Source organism: Myotis yumanensis, unplaced genomic scaffold, assembly GCF_028538775.1.
Source record: "Myotis yumanensis isolate MYYU_CA2020_CCGP unplaced genomic scaffold, mMyoYum1.0.hap1 SCAF_17, whole genome shotgun sequence".
Lineage (NCBI taxonomy): Eukaryota > Metazoa > Chordata > Mammalia > Chiroptera > Vespertilionidae > Myotis > Myotis yumanensis.
The window spans coordinates 12,987,417-13,005,116 of NW_027223768.1; the positions used below are offsets into that span (position 1 = coordinate 12,987,417).

The window sequence follows — 17,700 nt, forward strand, 5'->3', positions numbered from 1 at the left end:
AAAGATTAAGGGTATGCACCTTACAGATCCTCTCAACAACAGGATCTCTAAGAAGCAAAGGGCTTATCTGGCTGGTGTGGCTCAGTGGTTGAATGTCAACCTATGAACCAGGAGGTCATGGTTCAATTCCCAGTCAGGGCACATACCCAGGTTGCAGGCTAGATCCCCAGTATGGAGACTGATCAATGATTTTTTTCTCTTCATCACTGATGTTTCTCTCTCTCTCTCTCTCTCTCTCCCCCCCCCTCTCCCCCTTTCTCTCTGAAATCAATCAATAAATATATATGCATATATATATATATATATATATAAAAGAAGGTACTTGTAGTTGAGGTTTTTGTCCAATGGAGTAAACCCAAATGACATTCACAGGAAGTCCACCAAATCTTTGAGAGAATTATCAGTAGAAACATCACCAGCTTAGACTGAAAAGAACAAAAGCAATGCAAAATGAAAAAGGACCACTGGATCCCCCAAATTCTACTGGCAAGAAGGAGGCTGAGAAAACTACTCAGCTGCAAACACAGTCTAGTGTTTAGGAAGACTCAGAAGGCAAAACCGAGAGTCCAAAAGACAGAGCTGAGAGTCATGGAGAATTATTCCCATGCTTTGAGACCTGATAAAGAAACTCGAATATTTGCTGTATTTTAGGTAGCTATGGATCGATTCCTCTGTGCCTCAAATTCGCAATCTTTTTGTACAGGAATGTGTATAGGGGTTATCTAACGTCTGTCTCACCACTGTACAGTGGGCGGGTGGTGAGAAGATAGCTTGTCTCTTCATTTCACAGGTCCACAGATTGGGAGGATCAGCACTCAAGGAGCAATACCTGGGGAGCTCACTCAAACATGGAGCGAATTTGGGTAACAAAATTCTGGACTGTGAGCTGATGCTATAATGGGATGAAACTTTAGGAGACCAGGAGGGGGAATGAATTTTGCACACGGAGGGATGTGAGTCACTAGAGATCAGAGGGCGGACTATAATAGCGACAATTAAGATGGCTCCCAGTGAGTCCTGCCTTCCTGGTATTCACACCCTTGTGTTATCCTTTCCTCGAGCATGGGTTAGATTTAGTGAACAGCATGGAGTACAGGTAGTAGGATGTCAATTCTGAGATTAGATGACAGAAAGAATGTGGCTTCTGCTTAGGCGCATGCACTCTGAGGGAAGCCAGATATCTGAGTTGTCCTATGGAGAAGCCCATGTGGCAAAGAACTGAGGGAGGCCCTAGCCAACAGCCAGCAAGGAACTGAGGCTCTCAGTCCAGCAACCCACAAAGAACTGAATCCTGCCCAAAACCATATAAATGAACTTGGAAATGAGCCTTCAGAAGAGGCCCTAGCCCTAGCCAACAGCTTGACCACCACCTCATGAAAGACCTTTACCCAGAGGACACAGCTAAGCTGCACCTAAATTCCAGACCCACAGAAACTGTAACATACATTTTTAATTTTAAGCCACTAAGTTTTGGGATAATTTATTATATTGTAACAGATAATTAACACACCAGGTAACAAAACTGAAAGACAATCTTTACACTGGATTATTCTGAAAGATTGTTCACTGTCTAGGAATCTCTCTAACCTTCCATCCTACGCGGAGAACTCACTTATCTCACCAGGAGATGCAGGGCTCGCTGGGGTATTTTTACTGATTATCAGAAAAGCCCGCACACAAGCTTTCCCCACCCACAAAGGTACAGAGATGTTGGCACACGTTTTAAACCCTAAAGATGAACACTAAGGAAGGTGAACCTGAAAAAGTCTAGTGAAGAACAGAAGACAATGATCTCTGGAAAAAAAAACAGTTACGGAAGTTCCTAAGGACCTAAAGAGAGAGAGAGAGAGAGAGAGAGAAGATTACAGAGAAAGGGGCCAAGGAACCAACCTTGTAGACAACATTTGCAAAGTCTCTCCAACTACAGGTGAAAAACAGGGGTCAGGAATAGTCGAGACCTCACTGATTTTCTCCAAAGGTGGAGTCTGAGGTAAAACATCAGGACGACCGAAGTGGACGCCTGGAAAAAAGAAAGGGGAAGAAAATCAATAAATAAAAAAGAAGAAAAAATGGGGTGGGGGAAACACAGGGAAAATTATGTAGCAACTTGGCTTTTCCTGGACAGGAATAGGAAGCAAAGGTCCTAAGCAAATAAGGACTCAGAAGGAAGGGAAGGAGTGCCCAGTCACATGGGAACCCCAGCCCTGGCGCTGACCTGGCTCCACTTCCGCCTTTGTTGTCACTTGTGCCTTGTGTTCCCCAGAGACCGGTGGCTGGTAAGTAATGCAGGAGTTGCCGCTGGGGCCTCCTCGCCGAGAGAAAGATGAGCCAGACCGAAACTTTTTGGAAGGAGAGGGCTTCACTTCAAAAGGGAAAGAGAGAGCCTACTTAGCACCCCCCTCAGAAACCATCACCAAGACAAGGTACAAACTGCTAGCACCCCCAACACAAACACAAAGTTGTTTTTCTGCAAAGCAGGAAGAAGGGTTAATATCAACAAAGACGGGCTCTACGAACTACTTTTTAGAGGAAGGGGCATCTCAGTTCACTTCACTTTGGAAACAAGAGGGGAACCTAGAAAAAGGAGACACATACATCTCTCACCCCCTTCTACAAGCGACCTCAATGGCTTAGCTTCCACCTGATGAGATGTTCTCTATTCCAGTGGTCGCCAACCGGCGGTCCATGGACCACTGGTCCGTGAGGCCCGAAGGTTGGCGACAGCTGCTCTATTCCATGCGCCATTCTTTAATAGTATCCTTCAGTTAAAGCTGACAAAGATGACCCTTTCACTCTATATCCTTGAAGTACTTATGCACACGGCACTATGACGACACTTTACACACTTGTCTATACATCCCTTTGAGAAGACTGTAAAAGGATTTTCCCCTATTTCTTAAGACTGTGTGGGAGACTAGGTCCTCTGACTCACTGAGGGATGCCTGTGATGAGGAGATGGGAAGGAGGAGGTGGAATTTATCAGTGGCAGCAGCATGAAAGGTTTGGAAAGAGGAACACTGGTACTTTCCTATCAAAAAAGTTGAGGGAAGAAAATAAGAACACCCGCTAAGCGACATCAGTAAATGCTTCAACCATTTGAACCCAGTCTGAGAACTCCTTGGCGTTAAATTTATAAACAGAAAATAGAACACTGGTAATATCCTTGCCTACTTCTGTCCATAAAAGTCTGACTCTGCCTAGCTTGGTCTGTGACATGGATCCTACACCCACACTACATACTTTTTGAAATCCCGCCAATTTCCCAAAAAAATGTCCCTCACCTCAATGACACATGTAGGGAGAGCCAGGGGGAAAGCAGCGAGCAACTTGGAAACGACTGGAACAGACAGAGTGACTGACATAAAGACAGGCAGCAGCTATCATGGAATGTGGGTAGAGCAGGAGAAGCCTCTGGCTTTGGCAGCTCCCTGACAGAGGTGTCCTGCCCCTCATCTCTTGAAGGGAGCCACTGGGGGTTCATCTGGTAGAAGCCACTTACAGGGGATCTTCTTGAACACTGTGTTGCACATGAAGCGCTGGAACCGTTCAGCGTAGAAGCCTGGGCGATGCACCGATACGGTGTCCTGCAGAGCAGAAGAGATGGCTGCAGAGTTAAGAGATGGAGGAGGTCCAGAAAAAGAACCTCTAGTCCAAGGGCCACTTTCCCTAGGCTGAGACCCTAGTAGAAGGGTAAAACCCACAAATAAAATGAGATAGTAAGAAACTGAGGGGGGCGAATCAGAAGTGAGGGAGGCAGGAGAGCCTCTAGCTAATTGCTACTCACCCCATCATGTACCAGTGCTTTCCAAGAGTGCTCCAACTTCTTAACAAACCTGCCAAAGAAAATGTGTATTAGTGTACATGACCTTATACTTTTTTATTTTAGGGAGTTAGAGTCAATGGTAATAGAAACACTTAAAAAGACAGAGGCTGGGGAAGCACTCCCACTAATATACTGGCTTTCCAAAGAATAGACACAGTAGTACTTATTCAGTATAAGAGCAAAGATGTTTCTAGGTAGGTCAATTATCCCAAGAGAAAGGGTAGTTAATATGTCTCTGGCAAGTCAGGGATAAGAATATTTATTGTGAAAGAACAGCTAGAAGAATAGATGGGGAAGCCTCTGAGAGAGGAGTTAAAATTGGATAATATTCTGAGTCTGCAAACCAAGCACTGTCCAGTCCTTTTTAGTACCTGAAACCTTACAGGAGCAAAATTGGGGTCTTGTACAGGGTGTCCCAAAAAAATGTATGTACACTTTAACAGCTGATAGCTCAATTTTGAAAATGAAATGTACTTTAATAAACACTGCCTTTATAATTATTCAAAATATGTGTATATATACATTTTTGGACACCCTATATTTCTAGTGCTTCCCTCGCCATCACTTCACTGCCTCTTAGTTCCACGGACCAATTAATAGTTTTCACAGAACACAGTGACCCTCTGTGGGTCGTGGAAAAGGGGAACATGTTTCCTGCTGTCACCCAATGTGAAGTATGACTCACCTCACAGGTTTTTCAGAGAGTCAGACAAATGGTATATGTTACCCTGGTGCTTCCCAGAACTGACTCCGCTTTCCACAGAGGGGCATGTTATGTTCGGGAGGGTGGTGGGGGAAAGAAGCCAAAAGACAGGCAAAGATCAAGAAAATAAATCACGGGGGGGGGGGAAGGACACTTATGTAATACGCTTTGTAATACTTTTAGCGAAAAATTAAAAAAAAAGAAAATAAATCACTGCGTGACACCCAATGAAACAAGCAGCCAGATTATAACTCGCTGCTCTTGTATCAGGAAGAGTTTCGTGACAAACCCATCTTCAAGAGAAATGAGGGGTTATCTGCATCCACTTTGCCCCCTAATTTGGAATTCTTATGTTTCTCACCTGTAAGACTGCAGAATGTCAATGATCCCGATATAAAGCAGCAGCCTTTCCCCTTTATTATTCCGGGCAGGGATGCCACCCATACTGAGGAAGACAAAAGGGAAAGAGAAAGACAATCTTTTGGCTAGCAGGTAACTAAACATAATGGTCCCATCTTCCATAAACTGGGAAAGAGTAAAAGACTTCCTCTGACCCGACCACTCTGGAGTATGTATTATAACCTCACCCTCTCCAAATCTCGCTATCCTGCCTCTCCCACCCCAATTCCACCAAAGAGAATCTGAAATCACCTACTCAGCAATTTTGGGAATATTTACCCAATTAACTCTAAACTCCTTCCATCAGTACTTTCATAGTTAAATCTATGCCCACTAAGACACTCTTCTTGAGTCATATTAAAGGATACCTTAAAACCGAAACCAACTAAAAAACATCTCTGGTCCCTTCAGTAACTACACATCCTTGATAGATACATTATGATAAGATAGATGGAAATAAGTCTGTAATAAATTGCTTTTTATGAAATTCTAATATCATTTGCAGACATGTCTAAGACTCTGAATGATCTTTTAAAAACAAGTCTTTTAATTTTGAATAGCTTTTCTTCCCAAGTGTACTACAAATCCCAAATTTAAGATACCATCCTTTCCTTATAGGCTCTTAAGAAAGCTTATTCTAGGCCCTGGCTAGGTAGCTCAGTTGGTTAAAGCATAATCCCAATACTCCAAGGTTTGATCCCTGGTAGGGCACATGTAAGAATCCAACAGTGAATACATGAATAAGTGGAACAACAAATTGATGTCTTTCTCTCCTTTTCTTTCTTTAAAATTGATAAATTTTAAGAAATATGTTTTCATTGATTTTAGAGAAGAAGGGAGAGGGAGGGAGGGAGAGAGAGAGAGAGAAACACTGATAAGCTGCCTCCTGCATACCCCCTACAGGGGATGAAGATTGCAACCTGGGCATGTGCCCTGACCAGGAATGGAACCAGTAACCTCTTGGTGCATAGGACAACACCCAACCAACTGAGCCACAGGCCAAGGCTAAAATCAATAAAAAAAAAAAAAAAAAAAAAATAGCCCTAGCTGGTTTGGCTCAGTGTATAGAGCGACAGCCTACCGACTGAAGGGTCCAGGTTAGATTCTCAGTCAAGGGCATATGCCCGGGTTGCGGGCTGGATCCACAGTTGGGGGTATGCAGGAGGCAGCCAACCAGTGATTCTCTCTCATCATTGATGTTTCTATCTCTCCCTCTCCCTTCCTCTCTGAAATCAATAAAAATATATTTAAAAAAATTAAAAACAGAAAGCTCATTCTATAGTCTGTAAGCATTAACATTGTTGGCTTAACTGCTGAATCAAGGCTACTCCTTCGCAGAAGCTGCGTCCCTTCCTGAAGAAGAAATGCTATTAGCCTATGCTCTCCTTTCCTGATGACCCTGAGCCCACTCACTGGTCTTCAGTCTCCATGGTGCCGCCTCGCCGAGCCTCGCCCTGGATAGATTCCATGGCTGTGGAATAGAGAGCCTTTTGGGGAGCTGGTTTGCGTGTATCAATTGAGTATAGTGTTTCATGGGCTGAGGGTTCTCGTTGTGCGTGATCTATGTTATGGATTGACATCAGGAGGCTATAGTCCATTATCTTGAAACTCTGCAGCACCTAATGGGAGGAAATAACATGATCTGAGCCTTGGGTGGCATGAGAAGTTTTTTCAGGACCTCACAGCTTTTCTGGTCCAATTATTCTTGATAGTGAACCTCTAGGGCTAACCACAGAATTATCCTTTTCTTCTCCTAGTCCTTGGAGAAAAGCTATCAGCCTCCTCTTGGCTGCTCTTCATTTGTATCCCCTCAGCTTTCTTTCATTTGAGTAAACACAAAATAGGCAACTGCCTAGCTCACAAGATACCCTTTGTTCTTTCCTTTTTTCTCTTCACAAAAACATCATTATATTCTCAAGGGAATAAGAAATACATATCTGTGCTGTAAAGAATCCACAAGGAGGGTCTGGTAAAAGTATACTTTGTGAAAGAGCAGATCTGTTGCAAGACCTAATACAATCAGCTTCAATTCAGTTCAATATTTACTGAATACCTACCATCTATAGGCACTGTGCTTACTAATGGGGAATACAAAGATACTTAAGAGAGTTTCTGTCCTCTAGAATGTTATAATCTAGGAAGAGAAACAAAAGTGAAAATAAATACAGTCTAATGTGTACAATGGAAGTGCTTACATAATTGAGGAGCAGTCTACAGGTCAGGAAGTAATACATACATAGGGTTATGAAAGATAAATTACAGAGAAAATAAGTCTAAGTACATAAAGGAAAGAATATTTCAAGGTCTGGAGGCATGAAACAGCATGTTATGTACAGGGAGGTATAATTTGGTATTTCTAAAACATAAAATACAAAGGCGAGGCGAGGCAGATTAGAGAGGCTGGCAGGGGTAAGACAATGACAGGTCTGATATGTTGCATTAAGGAGCTTGGATCATATCCTGTAGTTCTCACCACTCGTCCCCTACCCAGAACAGGGTGAAAAAGGGTTTATTCCCACCAGTCCAGGAGCTCACTTTGGTGCTATACCTCAACCACTTAGGTAGGTGAACGGAGTAAGAGATGAAGAGAACAGGATTGACTCTTATGTGTAGTTTGAAAGAAACATTTGTTTCACTATGTTCCTAGTCCTTACAACCAAAGGAGTCAAACTAAAATAGGCATTATCCTGAAATAGATGCAGAATAAGCAAAGCCAGTTAGAGAAAAAAATACCAGAGATGTAGAAAATCAATAGGGAAAGATGTCACCAAAAGAAGTATGTTAAAAAAGTGGAAATAGTTAACTGTCAAATGCTTCAGAAAATTCAACAAAACCTAGAAGTCCTTTCTATTTGGCATTTCTGTAGTCAATGGGGAGAGTGGTTCAACTGAAGTGATGAGAACAAAAGCCAGGACACAGTGAGTTGAGGCAGAAATAGGAAAAGAGAAAGAAAAAGAAGAAATATAAGCATCATTAAATGCAGACATTGAAAAAAATCCTCCTAATTTTAAGATAGAAGAAGTAAGCTTGTTTGTGTGTAGAAAGAAAATAGTAGAGGCTGAAGCCAAAGGTGGAAAAGGAAGCAAGTTATGAAGCATGATCTTAAAGAAATAGGAGGAAATGGATCTAGAGGACAAAAGGGGTTGACCTGGAATAAACCACCAAGTTGGTTAAGAAAGGAGATTAAGGATGGTTTATAAGTTAGTGATGGGGCAGGACAAAGGGATGGAATGGAATAGGAAGTTGAGGTGGTTTCTTGAGAAACAAGGCTGGGGGATGGAAGTTAAAAAGTGGTTTGACAAACATACAAAGAAACAAAAACAAACTCACAGATACAGCAAGGTGGTTACCAGCAGGAAAGGGGTTGAGGGGGAGAGCAAAGAAGGGGAAGGGGATCAGATACACGGTGACAGCAGGAGACTAGATTCAGGTAGCAAGCACATAATAGACTGTACAGATGTCGTATTATAAAGTTATACATCTGAAATTTATATTCTATTAACTGTTACCCCAATAAATTTAATTTGTTTTAAATGGCAAAAAAAAGTGGGTTAGTCCGGCTGATGTGGCTCAGTGGTTGAGCATTGACCTATGAACCAGGCTCTCACGGTTTGATTCCTGGTTTCAGGCTAGACTCCAGTAGGGGATGTGCAGGAGGCAGCCAATCTATGATTCTCTTTCATCATTGATGTTTCTATCTCTCTCTCCCTCTCACTTCCTCTCTGAAGTCAAAATATATATTTTTAAAAGGTGATTTGAAGAGAGTGCCAATTATCTGAACTCTCTGAGAGAAATAGAAAATGGACTGATGAGGGAAACTGAAGGCCCAGGTGGAGATGGGTATCATACATCTACAGAGATGCCAGTACACACAGCTGTGTGAGAATAGCCAGCTTCCAAGATATAAATTTAGATTTGGCAGGCAGGACCAAGATCTCAGGAATGATGGTGCTGGTATGAAAATAAGACAGTATGATTATGAAGCCCAGGGTAGATAGAGAAGGAAATAAAGCCAGATGGGAGAGGAGACACAGAGAGGAAGTAAAAATGTAAAGGCTTAACAATGATCTAGTGTAAAAATTATTTTAAATGAAGCCTGGGAAATATGAAGTGAAGGAACACTCAAATCTCCCATAGATTTGAAGCCCAAGGACAACCACGCTGTTTTAGTGATTGAGATTTTTGGTGTCTGTGAGAGAAGGGAATCTGACAAACTCACCAAACAGTCACGCTGCAGGGTCTTACAGAGAGCATTGTACATATCAGCATCCAAAAAGAGACCATCAGGGATGTCTTGTAAGAAGTCCAAGTCTTTAAGGGTGGGGAGAGGCTTTTCTCGCTCTTTTTGGGAAGCCCGTCGTTTGTAGGTTGAGCCCTTGAGGTCATATTTGATATGCATCTTAACTGACCGTGGTAAGAGGTTATTCATTACCACAATTCGAATATTCTTACCACCTGCCTGCACACAGTACAGTCCATAGAATTTAGGCAGCAAAGTCCGAGGGTTCTGGTTGAGGTTCTAAGGGCGTGAAAACAAAAAGTAGGAGAGTAACTTAGCTGACTTTCAGTGAAATTCAAGGGCAAAAGCTGCCATCCACCTTCATTCATCTATTACTTGGGATTCAAGTACAATCTGTCTGCCCATAACCAAACACCATATACCATATTTGTTTGAAATTTCCCAATGCATTTAATGATGGGATCATCACCAAGCTGAGCCACAGACTCTCCAATATAGTAATCAGTTAGGATACTGAATGTTTGATGAGTATATTCCTTTAAGAGAGGTTTAAGAGAAGACAGCATTGAAAAAGTCTTAACTCTTAGCCCTTGGTATAGTATATTCTTGTGTATGATGAGAGGCAAAGGAGAGTCTCCTAATTTCTCCAGAATTCCCAAGAGCAGTCAGTCGAGTAAGATCAGATAGAGTACTGTCAAGGGAAGTAAACAACCCCATTCTCCAATGTAGGAGCTGAGCTAAGAATAGAAAGCAAAATCATCACTGCATCCTTTAAAAAAATTTTTTTAAACATTATTTTATTTATTTATTTTGAGAGAGAGAGAAGTATTTGTTGTTACAGTTTGTCCCAGTTATTTATGCATTCATTGGTTGATTCTTGTATGTGCCGATTGGGGATAGAACCTTCAACCTTGACATATCAGTACGACACTCTAAGCAACTGAGCTACCTGGCCAGGGCCATCATTAAATCTTGCCTTTGGATAGGACAGTCTAAGCCAAATAACACTTAAAATAGGACATGGCTCAGTGGTGGAGCGTCAACCTGTGAACCAGAAGGTCACAGTTTAATTCCGGGTCAGGGCACATGCCCGGGTTAGGAGCTTGATCCCCAGTGTGGGGCGTGCAGGAGGCAGCCGATTAATGATTATCTCATCTGTGATGTTTCTATATCTCTCCCTTCCTCTCTGAAATCAATAATAATATAGGTTTAAAAGTGCTGACATTGTTTTGCCCCACAGAAGACAGCCTCCCCAGCCTTGTCCAGGAGTAAAGAGGACAACACAGGTAGCCATGCTCCTCTTCCCCTCACCATGTAGTATCCTGGAAGCAGCTTCTGTAGAAACTCCGCCTCTTTATGCTGGACTGTTTTAATGATGAATTCGTCATCACTGGACACGTAGAAGAGGGAACCACTAGCCCCAGAATTGGAGAGTTCAATCAGCGGCTCACTGCAGAGGGAATACTGAGCCCCAGAGAGAAGACAACAAGAAGTTCAGAAATACCAGGACCTGCCCAACCAGAAATCAACTGCAGATGAAATTCTGTTCCAAAAGAAAACTAGAGTAAGACTATGGAGTGAGGGGGCTCCAATATAGGAGTCACAGGGTCATGAGATGCGGAAGCTTACCAAGTAATCATCAGGCCGGATACCAAATAATTCTCGAAAGTAGCGGAAAGCAACAGGTGCATAGGTTTTGAACCGAAAGTCATTGTAGTGATGAGCAGGGGTCAGGTTGCTCCCTTCACTGTAGGGTTAAATAGAAGAAGCCATAAATTACCAGTCCCTGTTATCCAGGGAGTCCACCCTGGGAGTCACCAGAGGCAGAGTCAATACATCCCTTCTGATAGAACCAGAGGGATTAGATGAGTCCATTACTTAGTGGGACAAAAGCACAACATGGGATGCTAGCCCGTTTGGCTTAGTGGATAGAGCATCGGCCTGCGGACCGAAGGGTCCCAGGTTAGATTCCAGTAAAGGACGCATGTTGGGGTTGCAGGCTTGGTCCCAGTGTGGGACATGCAGGAGGCAGCTGATCAGTGATCCTCTCTCATCACTGATGTTTCTATTTTTCTCTCTCCCTCTCCCTTCCTTTCTGAAATCAGTAATTTAAAAAAAATGTGTTTTTTTAAAAAAGCACAACATGGGGATGAAAACATGAGCACATGCATGGAATTGGTTTTTTGTTTTTGTTTTTTAGGGCTCATTCTTTAGGCCAGAGGCTCATGGAAACATCCAAAGGACAGCATCTATTCTCCACATTCTAGTGTCCCATATCACCCTGATTAAAATCAGGTTAAGAATTGGACACATGCCTAAATTAGACCCAAACCCCTAAAAGTGGCCTGAGGTTAATATGAAAAGGCACACTTTCCAGGACATTGTCCTGAACATTAACCTCTTTACCTGGGGAAGAAGATACTCTCCACCACGTAAAAGTCTTGCATGAGGACATCCCGCTCTGGTTTGGTACTCAGACTCCCTACAGTGTGAGTAATGCCTAACTGAATGGCACCTTTCAAGGCTGATGAGGTTGTCTGAAAACAGAAAGGAAATAAGGGCAAAATTTCTAGGATTAAATCTAATCATAGCAGTAAAAACTCAGGAGGGAGAGCCAGAAGGAGCACTTAAAGCAAACGCCCTTCTAAGTAGTTCATCCTAACCCAGTTTCCCCATCGCCATGTTTTACATTGCAGTTTAGCTTGGCAAAGAATGGAAGGGCCTAAAGATACAGAGTAGCAAAGGTGGGACTGTCCTAGCCAGCCTAAGCTAGGCAAGATGTTCCCTCCTCTCCATATTTATATTTGGAAGATACATTGTATTGAGAGAACAATCTTAGGTCTCACTCCAAAAGTTCCTTCCCCCAGAGTATCTGGGGCCCCCCAAACATTTTATTCATCTGATATAGGATGCAGTTAAAATTAACTAATATTCTGGTTATCTACCCAGCTATAGAAGCCTCAGTCCTCTAAGGCAGGGCTTGATTGGTGTTCTGAGGACAATAGAGTGGCAAAAAACAGCAACAAAAAATTCCTAACTGAAAAAGCCTGGAAAAACTCAATTTTAAATCTAAAAACTTCTCAGAAATTATCACACTATGGTTAAAACACAAATGCAAGAGCCCCACTCTTACAATCTAGGATTCCAATCCCATGGAAAAATATCACATCACCTACATATGTGCTGTCCAGTAGAGTAGCCTCTAGCCACACATGGCTATTTAATTTTAAGTTAATTAAAAATTTGCTTCTTCAGTCTTACTAGCCACATTCAAGTAGGACTAGTGGCTACCATAATGGGTAACAAACAGTACATTTCAATCACTATAGAAAGTACTATTAGACAGTTTTGTTCTACATCATTTTCCTCATCCCAAATTCTCACTAGATATTACTTGTATTTCTACTTAGTCCTCACTGGGCATTAAAATTATAACTGGCATTTTTAAGTGTCTGCCTCTCTAATTAGACTAGAAACTCACCCTTTTGTCTCAATGTTCGGCATATAAAAAGAGCTCAATAAATGTCTGTTAAGTTAACATGGGCCTCAGTACCCATTCCTAGGGAGTCAGGTCCCTGATTGAAAATGAGTCAGTCTACCTCTATTACTTGGGACAAATGCAATAAAGGCAGAGAACAGACACAAGAATATTGTATGTGAGCCAGAAACAGAACTCCAAGAAATCTGCATGCCCTATATCAGACAAGGCACAGCTGCTAAATGGGAGGTTGAATACTGTCCCTTGGGGAGGGCTAGGCATCTCCAAATTAGTCCAGAACCGAAGACCTGAGATCACCCCAAGAGGCTTTTCTCCAGTTTTCCCTTCATCAGTTCCATTTTCTATTCTTAGCTAGTACTACTATCTTTCCAATCCATTAGAAAGCTCAAAAAGCAGGTGTTCTAGGCCCTCTTCACCAACTGAAACTACATTCTTTAAAAAAACACATGCCCTGACCAGTGTGGCTCAGTAGGTTGGAGCTTGGTTCCATACACAGAAAGGTTGTGGGTTCGATGCCTACAGGAGGCAACTGATCAATGTTTCTCTCTCACACTGATGTTTCTCTCTCCCCCTTTCTCTTGCTTTCTCCCTCTCTCTTCTTCTCGCTCTAAAATCAATAAAAACATCCTCGGGTGAGGATTAAAAAAATAAAAAATTAAGGTGAAGAAAATCTTTAAAAAGCACACTGTTAAGAAGAAACAAAGGAAAACACTGACCCGATGTCAGTCTGTATCACCAGGCTGGGGGAGATATGGCCTTGATTTTATGTACATCCAGCACCAGAGGAAAGATCAAAAGACTTAAAGAGACATGATTCCGCCCAGCTGGCGTGGCTCAGTGGTTGAGCTTCCACCTGTGAACCAGGAGGTCATTGTCAGGGCACATGCCCCAGTTGTGGGCTCCATCCTCAGTGTAGGGTGTATAGAAGGCAGCCAATCAATGATTCTCTCTCATCAGTGATACTTTTATCTCTCCCTCCCTCTCCCTTCCTCTCTGAAATCAGTAAAAATATTTTTTTAAAAAAGAGAAACATGGTTCCCTGAAGCAAGGGCAGAATGACATTCAGGGCTTGAAAATTGTTTATACCTAACAGGGAAGTCCAGTTTCTTCAGCTCAGCGAAATAGCAACCACCATCAGATTTGTCCATGAACAACATTCTCATTTAGTCATACATATACAGATAAACGATATCTCACTTCACCCTTGGTGAAGTAAACGCTAAAGTCCAAGTTGTATAATAGCTATTGTGCAAAGGCTTAGGATATCAAGAAATGGGAGAGAATAAGGAGAATATCAAGGGGACAGGACTACCCCTTCCTAAAGATGAAAGGGTTCCACCCAGACACACCTTTTTATATGTCGTCTCTCCTGAGGAATCAACACCTCTGTGGCCTATTTTCTTGATGGACATGCCAGGGGCATAAGGCACCTAGAAAAAGAAGAGTCAAGATTAATATATAATTCCCACATAATACACCAAACAGCTACCATGACGACAAACCAAAACATTCAACATACCCTTTTTAGGTTATGAACATTTATAAAATCTTCAGAAGACCCACCCTATGCAAACACACAGCTACAGTGTTGCTTCCCAGTGAACTAACTGGCTGAAAGAACACAGAAGAAAACCCGAGGGATGTATATTTCACCTTTGGTCCTCAGAATGACAACACAGAAAGTAAAAATGAGTATAATTAAAGAAAAGTGGAAACAGGAGAAGTTCAAAAAAGCAAGACAGGTTACAAGTAGAGTTCCACAGTTCCCCTCTTTTTTTCACCAGCGTCCTTTCAGAAATTACTACCTCTCTAACCTTCAATCTAATCTGAATACCAACTGCTCAAACTGAATTTACCATGAGAAATTATCTTGCCACTGGCAAATGCAAGTACTGCGAGGCCAGGAATGAAAAGGCTGAGGCAATAAGATGACTCCTCTGAGATAGTGTATGGGCCTCAGTGCCTTGAAGAGATTCCTGAGAATATAATATGCCTTTGTTTTCTACCCATATATCAGCCCCTGAAATAAGGAAGAGGTAAAACCAGTAGAGCAGAGCCTAGAAGGCTATTCCCCACAGCCAAAATGCCAGCACAACAGACAGGAAGGTATTCTTCATGATGTCGATGCTAATTAAGTTAACAAGCCAGAAGGCAAGAAGGCTAGTGAAAATAGGATGTCACGATCTTAGGACTTGATATTCAAGTTCTACTTCTTGCTAAGGCTCTTAGTGCTAGAAAACCATCTATATATAACCTCACAGTTCTTAGAACAGTGGTTCTCAACCTTCCTAATGCCACAACCCTTTAATAGAGTTCCTCATGTTGTGGTGACCCCCAATTTCATTGTTACAAATTGAACATAATTAAAGCATAGTGATTAATCACAAAAACAATATGTAATTATATATGTGTTTTCCGATGGTCTTAGGCAACCCCTGTGAAAGGGTCGTTCGACCCCCAAAGGGGTCGAGACCCACAGGTTGCCAGGACAAAAGGATCCACATTCTGAAGCCTCGTCATACAACCCAGGAGAGAGGCAAGAAGAGGGCTGAGAAGCAAGTTAAGCAAATGGAAAACATTCTGCACAGAAAAAAAAAGTAGGAAATTTAGCTTCTGTATGGTTAAACGAAGATATTCAAATTCACTGAAGCTGTGCAACCAGAGGCAGTAACAGCAAAAAAAAAAAAAAAAAGAGTAGGTTTTAGTGTTGGATTGTCTGGGTCTGAATCCTACACTTATCAATCCCACTTATTAACTATATGACTTTGGGCAAGTTACAGAACCTCTAATCCTCACTTTCCTCATCTGTAAGACATGAATTACAGTACTTCCCTCATAGGAGTTGTTTGCAAGTTTACAGGTCACTTAGGTACATTATTTATTCTTTGGTACATTAAAAATGTATTAAATTGCCCAGCTGATGTGGCTCAGAGGTACTGCATCGACCCATGCACCAGGAGGTTACCGGACAGAGCACATGCCCAGGTTGCAGGCTTGATCCCCAGGAGAGGGCATATAGGAGGCAGCCGATCAATGATTCCCTCTCATCATTGATATTTCTATCTCTCCCTCTCCCTTCCTCTCTGAAATCAAGTATATTTGTGTGTGTGTGTGTGTGTGTATATATATACATATATATATAAAAGTATATATATATAAAAGAATCAACCAATGAATGCATAAATAAGTAGAACAACAAATTGATGTTTCTCTCTTTCCCCCTTCCTCTCTCTTTACAATTTATAAAAAATTAAAATAAATAAACTGCAACAAAAGTAGAGTTGCATAATTTCTAGCTCACCAAACAGATATAAGAACTCTGTCTAGCTGCTGATACTTAAACGGGGGGAAATAAAGATGTCAGAACCAGCCCTAACCGGTTTGGCTCAGTGGATAGAGCGTCAGCCTGCGCAATGAAGGGTCCCAGGTTCGAGTCCAGTCAAGGGCATGTACCTTGGTTGCGGGCACATCCCCAGTAGGGAGTGTGCAGGAAGCAGCTGAATCGATGTTTCTCTCTCACCAATGTTTCTAACTTTCTCTCTCTCTCCCTTCCTCTCTGTAAAAAAATCAATAAAAATACATATTAAAAAAAAAAAAAAAAAGATGTCAGAACCAGGTATCCTTCTGGTTTTAGAACTAATGTATCAATAAGAAACTTACCTCAGATGCCATGGCTCTCTTGTTTCCAGAAGCTGTTAAAAAAAAATAAACAAAACACAATTATAAGTGTGTACACACACCCACTCAGATATCTCTATCCTGCACACTGAAACAATTAGGGTCTGAGTCAAATTAAACCTAACAATGAGCTCCGGCTTCTCGCTCTGTGATACCAATTGGACAGAGATTTTAAAAGTCCCTTCCTCGTTCTCCCTAATATTCATAGAGCCCTTGAGTACATTCCATTCCTGTTCTAGTCCCTTTTCTTACACAAGTATTCATATTTTCTCTGGGAAATAGACCTGTTCTTGATACATCAGAGTCAGAGGGTCTCATTTGATACCATGGCTGAAAGAGAAAGGGCATAAGAGACCCAAAACTAATTGGAAAGTCTGGGGCTTGATTAATATTTTTTTCCTGTAGAACTAAAAGGGTGAGAATTTTTAGAGCATATCTATGGTGATTTACTTCTCTTTAATTATTTCAGCTCTTCAGAAAGAGCTGATCTCTGAAGAAGAAAGAGGCTAAGGATGAGAAAATGCAAAATCGAAATAATGAAAAAGCATTCAGTGCAAGCAGAAACTGATTCTGCATCCCTACAGCCTCATCTTCATTTCTGCTGTAAACTCAACAGGAATTTGTTGGCATTTACTTACTAAAGTTTTACTGACTATTTAATCAGTGCAGGCATGTGTGCAGTTAAATCTCATTATTATTTATGACTTTTATCCATTTAATTTTAGAAAAGATTTCAAGAATAAGTATGTTCAGAAAGTGACAAAAGATTATCTATAGAAAAATGTATTCTGATTAAGTCAATTCTTCAGGGGTTGCCATCCCCATAACCTTCATCCATGATCACATCAGAGATACATCATCACTCAGGAAGGCAAACCTTCCTTCCCATTTCATATTGGAGAATGTTGGCCTTTGTCTTCATAGATTACTGATTATCACATCAATCTAGCTCTGAATTCAAAAGGAATAAAGATTAGCCATATTAAAGAAAATTAAAAAGAGGAGTCCAAATGGGATGAATCTTCAATAACATAATACCTGAGTAGGAAGACCCTAGTTTCAGTCCATATATAAAGATTAATGTTGAGGCAGCAACAGGGACACATGGGATCGAGGATAATCAGATAAAGCCCTAATTATAATTGTTTAAGACAAATGGTCAAGCGCCTTGAGAATTTCAGAATATAGCTGGGCTCAGAGAGGTTAGAACAGCTCCTAGTAGCACAGACCAAGTATTTCTGGTACAATAAGCAGAGCAGCAAAATTTCCTTCCTCATGGTGAGTCAGAGTGGCAAAAAATGAAAAGCACGATAGTTTTCATTTCTCTTCCAAAAAAGGAGGCAAGGGAACTGTCACTT

At 41.6% G+C, this 17,700-nt stretch overlaps 1 protein-coding gene across 4 annotated transcripts in view; it reads right to left on the reverse strand.

Annotated features, from left to right (window-relative positions):
- The window catches only part of PIP5K1A (phosphatidylinositol-4-phosphate 5-kinase type 1 alpha), a 37,900-nt gene that overhangs the window by 4,036 nt on the left and 16,164 nt on the right, over nucleotides 1–17,700 (reverse strand). For 2 of the 4 annotated variants that reach the window (XM_070396590.1, XM_070396593.1), the window contains 12 exons: nucleotides 16,325–16,356; nucleotides 14,014–14,094; nucleotides 11,572–11,702; nucleotides 10,795–10,912; nucleotides 10,477–10,629; nucleotides 9,145–9,444; nucleotides 6,339–6,544; nucleotides 4,888–4,971; nucleotides 3,785–3,833; nucleotides 3,500–3,584; nucleotides 2,216–2,362; nucleotides 1,891–2,020 (listed from right to left, as the gene is read on the reverse strand). In XM_070396590.1, the coding sequence (XP_070252691.1) occupies nucleotides 1,891–2,020; nucleotides 2,216–2,362; nucleotides 3,500–3,584; nucleotides 3,785–3,833; nucleotides 4,888–4,971; nucleotides 6,339–6,544; nucleotides 9,145–9,444; nucleotides 10,477–10,629; nucleotides 10,795–10,912; nucleotides 11,572–11,702; nucleotides 14,014–14,094; nucleotides 16,325–16,356 (1,516 nt within the window). Of the gene's footprint in view, nucleotides 1–1,890; nucleotides 2,021–2,215; nucleotides 2,363–3,499; nucleotides 3,585–3,784; nucleotides 3,834–4,887; nucleotides 4,972–6,338; nucleotides 6,545–9,144; nucleotides 9,445–10,476; nucleotides 10,630–10,794; nucleotides 10,913–11,571; nucleotides 11,703–14,013; nucleotides 14,095–16,324; nucleotides 16,357–17,700 lie in introns of those variants that run through there. The other 2 variants (XM_070396591.1, XM_070396592.1) reach the window with 2 other exon arrangements.